The sequence below is a fragment of the Echinops telfairi genome, unplaced genomic scaffold (genome assembly GCF_000313985.2).
Source record: "Echinops telfairi isolate 266 unplaced genomic scaffold, ASM31398v2 ScPeMD7_25;HRSCAF=90, whole genome shotgun sequence".
In the NCBI taxonomy this organism is placed as follows: domain Eukaryota; kingdom Metazoa; phylum Chordata; class Mammalia; order Afrosoricida; family Tenrecidae; genus Echinops; species Echinops telfairi.
Window position 1 is genome coordinate 33911115 of NW_022103922.1, and position 7445 is coordinate 33918559.

The window sequence follows — 7445 nt, forward strand, 5'->3', positions numbered from 1 at the left end:
CCGCCCTGCATCAGCCTCGCCGTGTTCCTGGGCCTGAGCCCATTGATCCAGCCACTGTGTCCATCCAGCTCCTCGGGGGCCTTCTCTTGTTCACGCCTGACATCCTTCCCCCGGGACCGGTGTCTCCTGACAGTCCGTCCAAAGTATGTCACATGAAGAGGAAGACTGCTGGCCAGACTTGTTCCACAACAGAACAGTGTGTCCTGTGAGCAGGCAGTGGTACTTTCAGCAGTCCTCTCCAGCTCCACAATTCAAATGAATCGATTCTTCTTCCATCTCCTTTATTCCGTGTCCAATTTGCACATGCCTCTGAGGCCGTGGACATAGCAGGCAGCGCTCCTGCAGGCCACGTCGTTAGGATTAAATTGCCACCAGAGGGCGGTGTTTCCCTCTGTTGTCCATGGGGTTGCTAGGACGCCACCTCCCACAGCAGGGGCATCAATGCCTTGAGCTGGCTGGAGGGTGATGAATTCAGCTACTGCTTGATTTTCCTGATAGGAATTAAGTCAGATAAGATCAGGTCCAGCTGCAAATAACGGAACAACAAAATACAGTATCCGAGGACTGCTTTAATGGCTCCAAGATCATCAGGAATCCAGGTTGCTTCTTTTTCCACCATCCTTAACATGGCTCTACAAGCAAGTTACTTCTGCACTTCATCACAGTGCGACTGCTGGAGTGCCTGCCATCATATCGTCGTTCTAGATCGGAAAGGGGAGAACCTCTTGAGCTCATTGGCCACCCCTCGTGATAAGGGAGACTGGGAAAGGTTGAATCTATTGCCACCCTACATAAAATGGGGTCTCTATTACGAAGGAGGAGAAGTAGTGTGGATGCCAGATTTGCAGCTCATGATAGCTACCACATGTCTCAAGACCCACAAACTGCATCTCTAAGATTGTGTTCAGTAGAGCAAATAAGAGACCCTGTATGACTCTTAGCAGCTCAGCTTCACCTCTTACAGCCTCCGTTTCCCTGCTTGTAAAATGATATCCTAGTTAGTCACAAGTCAGCAAACAAATGTATTCACACGCAGTCTCTCTTAGCACAGTCAACTCTGTGTTTAGAAGGAAACTAGTTCAATGAGAGGAAAATTGAAGCTTGAATTTTAGTGCTGTCCACATCAATATACCATTTTTACATATAATGTGCCCGTTATATAATAATGCACACATGCCTATAATATACATAGAGCACACAGGACAGTGATGCATGAGGGAACTGTGCCGTTGCAAAAATAGATAGCACATACATTGCTTGCTTGAAAATGTGGCCATTTATATTAGCTGTGGCTTTTCCTCGGTCATTATTTCACAAGTTAATATACTCACATAGCCCATCTTACTAGAACACATTTTTCTCATTCTTGGTAAGTGTGCTCAATTCTCCGGTTAGACATAACCCCCTATTTGCCACCCTTCTAAAAGATACCCATCTCACTTTTCAACCTGAAAGCAACTTTTCTTCTTATGTTTATCAATACCTGATTTTATCAATGGCGCATGTGTATGTAAAATCTATCGACCAAAATGTTAGCTGCATGTTAGACATTTGTGTTCATCACTGTATCTCCAGTGCCTACACCCTTGCCTGGCATCTGGTAGGTACGCTGTTAGTAAACAAGTGTGTGTTTATGCTCAATTGCCATCAAAGCATGCAACTGTCCTAATCGCTTACTGGAATTAGACCTCACTTCTAGTCTCCTGGGCTGGCCATTCAGTTCACCCATAACTAATGCAGAGAATTTGCAAGCCTTTGTGACTGTTTTTGGTTGGCTAACCTGATCTTTTACTGGTTTTCAGGGCCGAGTACTTTAGGTAACATTGTCGAAGAGGTGACTCATCCCTGTAACCCAAATCCTTGCCCCGCCAATGAGCTCTGTGAGGTAAACCGCAGAGAATGTCCGTTTGGAGAGCCCTGCCTTCCCTACTCGTGCGTTCAAGGTGAGAGGGAGGCGGGTCTGGCCGTGTGTGGACAGGGATGAGTGTGGACAGGTGCTTCTCGTGTTTATGGGCGAGGCTTCTCCTGGGAGTGCGGTAACGGGACTGCATACTTAGGTTTCTCTTCAGTATTTGAGACTTTCCAGTGAGTGTGTATTATGTTTGTAAACAGAAAACAACAGCTATAACTGGAATCTTCCATTGCCATTTAGATTGTCCACTAAAAATATCCATCCAGAACTTGACTCTCGTAAGGAAGCGTGGCTGCAAGAGGAAAGAGATCCCTGGGCCGGCGGTCTGCTTTCTCTTCCCTGCTGGCATCCGGCTCCTTTCCTCTCTTCTCCTTCCTGTCCGTCAGGAGAGGAAAATACAGGTGTACTTAGTAGCCAAAACCAAACTCACGGCCAGCGAGTCGATTCTGGCTCATAGGCCTTGACACACCACATTGAATCCCTGTGGATATATTGATAAATTCTACAGCCTCAATATGTGTGTGTGACCCCACCGCCCCATCCAAATAGAATGTATAAATATCGCCATGAATATTAATATGGTGTGTAAAGGCATATGATTTTAAGACTGAACAAATCTTTATTGCATAGCTTTTGATAGTGTTCATTTCTTTAGAAAGCAGCTGTGGTCATTTTGACTTTTCTTTTATCAGTTGCCCAGTTGAAAGCGTTTCTTTATCATGTTACATGATAAAGTAAACATCTGTGAAGTAAAAAGGAACCAAAGGCCAAATAAACATGACGTCCCCAAAGAGCATCCAGAGCAGGGATGGGGAGCGTCTTCTCGGGCAAGGGCCGCTTAGCTATTTATAACATCATTCACGTGCCGTACAGAATTATCAGCCTCACAATTAGCCTGCTGTATTTGGTCAAACATTTAATTAACTCCCCCTTCAGGTGATGGCTGGAACTGCGTCTCTGGCAAGGCAAGTGCTGTGCTGTTAGCGGGTTTTGACGATTTCTCGGGCCTTACACGGCTCGCCCGTGGGCACACATTGGGCAGCCGCTCACTACAAGAGAAGCGGCGGAAACCACTGGCCACACTGCGAGGGAAAGACGGGACTCCACCCCTGTGAAGAGTGGCAGTCTGAAACCCACAGGGCAGTTCTCCCTGTCCTGTAGGGTCCCTGTGAGCCCGCATAGACTCGATGGCCATGTGGGAAACGGTCCGTAGGCCAACCGGCCCCACCTCTGATCTAAGTGTCAGTGTGGTACCAAGATATGGCAGCTTTGGAACCATATAAACCATATTAAAATTGGAATGCTGGGGTGTTTTACATTTCAAAAAAAAAGTCTCCTGCCCGTTATATTTGCATTATAATGTTGCTGATATTTTCCTTGGCTGAGGAAATGCTACATTAGCTTAAACATTCTAAAAATACTATCATTTTCCACAGTCCACTTTAATTACTTCTACGTAGCCCAAAAGAAATTTTAAAATTACCTATAGCATTTTGGTTTGTAACTGATTTAATTAGAGAGGAGATATTTGGGGGCAGTGGATCAAGGCAAAATCCTTAATATGGTGAATGTTCTGTCAGACAATCTTTAATAACCACACAGAACCTACAAGACGTTTGTGAACTGTATTTAATGCCATAAAGCAGACTGTCTGCCTCAGCTAATTCTGCTTTTACAGGCTGCAAATTGGGAGAAGCTTCCGATTTCATCGTGCGTCAGGGAGCCCTAATCCAGGTGCCCTCGTCCGCAGGGGAGGTCGGCTGTTATAAAATTTGTTCATGTGGCCAGAGTGGACTCGTAGAAAACTGTATGGAGATGCACTGCGTAGACCTTCAGAAGTCCTGCATCGTTGGGGGGAAACGAAAAAGTGAGTGTTGGTTTCAGGTGGCCTTGAATAGGAGAGGGGACCCAGACTTTGTGGGGAGAGCACTGGATCCGTTCTTTGCAGAGAGGACGCTCTACAAACCAGATATTCCCGGAGTGCTTTCTCAAACGCTCCTGGGCCCTGGGACTCTTAAGATGCCCTCTTAGAAGCTTCCTCAAGAAGACACTAATAGCGAATCATAGTTCATTCATTCGTATTGAACTCTAACCACGTGCCAGGAGGAAGCGAAGGCCTGGCCTGCATTCTCTCCTCGAACCTCCAGTCACCCTGATTGAGGGACTGTCAGCGTTCCAACTTCGCCGTCCAGGAGGCCGATACTGAGCGAGCGCGCCCAGCCAGTCAGTGGCCAAAATGGGATGCCCTTCTGCTCTCTTGGAACCAGTGCCCATGCTCTTCACAGACAAAGACACCCGTGCTCATCGGCCCACCGCTCCCTTCTCCGTGCCCCACCCCGCCCCACCACACACACACACACACACACACACACACGACATGGAAAGCAAACAAGGGTGGGAGACACCGTACTGGTTAGGAGTCGAGAGAAAGCCCCTTAAAAGTGCCACCCACCAATCCCCTTCTTGGAAAGTGGTGGCATCTGGATTCCCCACTGCTTCCTTCCCCACCATTTGTTGATCACCCAACACCGCCCCTCACACACCACGCCGGCCCATCGGTAGAGTGGTCCCTTTCCAGACGGATCTGTTTGCCCCTGTGTGTGGTCCCAGCGGACAGCACAGTGCTTCGGGCTAAAAAAGAGCTTGCAAACGTCTGCCGTGGAGCAAGTCAAGTATTTATTTCTTATTTCATATTCTGCTTTCAGAGGTAAGCCGGCTCATGAAATAGCGGAGGATAAACAAATTCAGTCTTTCCATAAACATTCACTAATTAAGGGCCTGATTTGTACCAAAGAGTAGGTGAGTACGGTGTGAGCCGGAGCTGAGATTGCAGACCGGGTCAGGGTCAGGCTTTGCAGAATAAGATGGGAAGACCGTGACCTGCCAAAGGAGCGCTGGTCATTCCTGCCGGGACCTCGGGAGTCTGTCTGCCACCCGGAAATGGCAGCAGGACGGCAGTGGTGAATGAAATTCTGGAAGGCGGTCAGAGCGTGCTCAGAGAAGAGGGGACAGTGTGAGGCCCGCACCCGGGAAATGCGGAGGGAGATCCAGCGGTATCGAGGTCGCAGACTTAGCCCCCTCGTTTGTATATTGAGAAATCATCTTCCAGGAATTGCCATTTTAAACCTTGGTTTTTTCCTTAGGCTGGTTTCTCCATCTGGGTCCACATTGTACCGCTTTCTCGTTAGGTCACGGGGCCTCCTTCACTATCGACTGCAACGTGTGTTCCTGCTTCGCCGGCAGTTTGGTGTGTTCCACCCGCCTGTGCCTGGGCGAGCACAGCTCAGAAGATGACCACCGCGCCTTCACCGGTAACCCTGCCCCCCAGAGCCCCCCTCGGGGCGTTTTCCCTCGAAGGCAGCTTCTCTGTGCTTGCCTAATGGACAAGACTGACGCTAGGCCTCAAGAGGGGGTTAAAGGGCAAATATGCACAATAACATGGTTTCCTTCCTGGGTCTCCGCGTCCTCCACTGTGGGTGGAAAGCATGGCACTGCGTGGTTTCTTAGGGCCCTTCCAGCACAGACACAGGGTCACCGAGGGAGACGAGCTCATGTGTGCCTTCCAGGTGGTATCAGTCCTCGTTCACCCCCACCTCTTCCTTAGAGGAGGGAGCCAGGGGGAGAAGGAGCTAGATTTACAGAGACGGCTCTTGCTCTTTATTTATATCTAAAATGTTTAAATCTTTTTATTGGGGGTTCTTATAACATCCCATACCTCAATTGTATCAAGCATGTTTGTACACATGTTGCCATCATCATTTCTAGAACATTTTCTACTTGAGCCCTTGATCTAAACTTTTTTCCTCATCCTCCCCGACCCTCCCACTCTCATGAATCCTTGATCAATTATATATTGTTATTTCATGTCTTACCCTGTTGTCTCCCTTCACCCACATTTCTGTTATTCGTCCCCTCTGGGGTGGGGGTGGGGCTATATAGCCAACCTTGTGATGGGTCCCTCTTTCTCCCCCTTTCCCCTCTCCAACCATCCCCCTACCCTCCTGATATCGCTACTCCCACCACTGTTCCTGAGGGGTTTATCTGTCCTGAATTCAATGTGTCGAGAGCTCTTATCTGTACCAGTGTGTGTTCTCTGGTCTAGCCAGATTTGTGAGGTAGACTGGGTCATGGGGTGGGGTGGGGGGAGCATTCAGGCACTAGAGGAATGATGTGTGATTGGTCGTTGCTTGTACAGCACCTTGGTTGAATCATCCCTTCCTTATAACCCTTCTGTGGGGGGATATCCGATTGTCTACAGATGGGCTTTGGGTCTCCACTCCAACTTCCCTTGTTCGCATCGATATAGTTGTTTGTTTTGGATCTTTCGATACCTGATACCTGATCCCGTCGACACCCCATGATCACACAGGCTGGGGTGCTTCTCCCAAGTGGGCTTCGTTGCTTCCCTGCTAGATGGCTATCTAAATGTTTTTAGAAGGTGAGCTTTATAGCTAGCAGAACCCTTTTTGTCTATGGTATCCCCTAGTGTTCTAGAATAAAACAAATAAACAGCTATTTAGTTAGTTAGAGGACATTCTGCTGGCCACAAAGTGTACCATATTTCTTGGGATTCAAACATGTCTCAGAGAGACACATTCTTAAATATCCATGTTTCAGTTATAGTCGCTTCCCAAGTGGGCTTCTCATGCGCTCCCTCCTCAGGAGATGGGAGCCATGGCGGCACTGTTAGCTTGTGCTGGACTGCTCACCACAGCGGTCAGTGGTTCAAGCCTTTCCTCAGGAGAACAATAAGGCTGTCACTCCTGTAACGATTTACAGCCTCGACACCCCCCTGTAGGCCGCTATACCTTGGAATCCACTTGATGGAAGATTAAAGAAACCTAGGTGGGAAGTTAGTTAACAATCGGCGAGGTTGATTTTCACATTCCAGAATTCCCTGAGTCAGAGCTCCAAAATCCAAATGAGAGCTTTTCTGTACCCGATTGGGAAAACGTGCTTAACTTTTCCTCACAGCAGTCTGTGCCTGAGACAGAGAAGCCCTGGCAGGCTAGTGGGTCACACGTCCAGTTGCTAACAAGGTCAGCAGTTTGAAGCCACCAGCCGCTCCAAGGGAGAAAGATGAGGCTTTCTGCTCTTGGAAAGACCTCCAGCCTTGGAAACGCACACGACATCGGGCCCAGGAGTCAGAATGGACTCGGAGGCCTGTGTGGCCCTCTCTGAGTGCTGCTCTGGAGAACCCGTGAGAGGCGGGAAGGCACTTCTTTCCGACTTCATTTCAGAGTCTGTCTTAACGTCAGGCCTCGTGGAAAAAGCACTCTGAGGACGGGAGAACAGACACGCACACAGTGCTAAGGCTGCTTCCCCTTTCCAGGTCTGCCTTGCAACTGTGCCGATCAGTTTGTGCCCGTGTGCGGGCAGAACGGACGCACCTACCCCAGTGCCTGCATCGCTCGCTGTGTGGGGCTCCAGGACCATCAGTTTGAGTTTGGATCCTGCATCTCAAAGGAGCCATGTAACCCTAATCCTTGCCCCCCAAACCAAAGGTGAGTCCAGTGCCCTGTATCGTTTTTTT

At 48.8% G+C, this 7445-nt stretch overlaps 1 protein-coding gene across 1 annotated transcript in view; it reads left to right on the forward strand.

Moving 5' to 3' along the window:
- LOC101655473 (reversion-inducing cysteine-rich protein with Kazal motifs) overlaps positions 1-7420 on the forward strand; it is a 49416-nt gene extending 41996 nt beyond the window's left edge. The window contains exons 13-16 of the mRNA XM_045289180.1: positions 1803-1943; positions 3591-3779; positions 5101-5223; positions 7245-7420. Of these exons, the coding sequence (XP_045145115.1) occupies positions 1803-1943; positions 3591-3779; positions 5101-5223; positions 7245-7420 (629 nt within the window). The remainder of the gene's footprint in view (positions 1-1802; positions 1944-3590; positions 3780-5100; positions 5224-7244) is intronic.
- Positions 7421-7445: the final 25 nt, after the last annotated feature.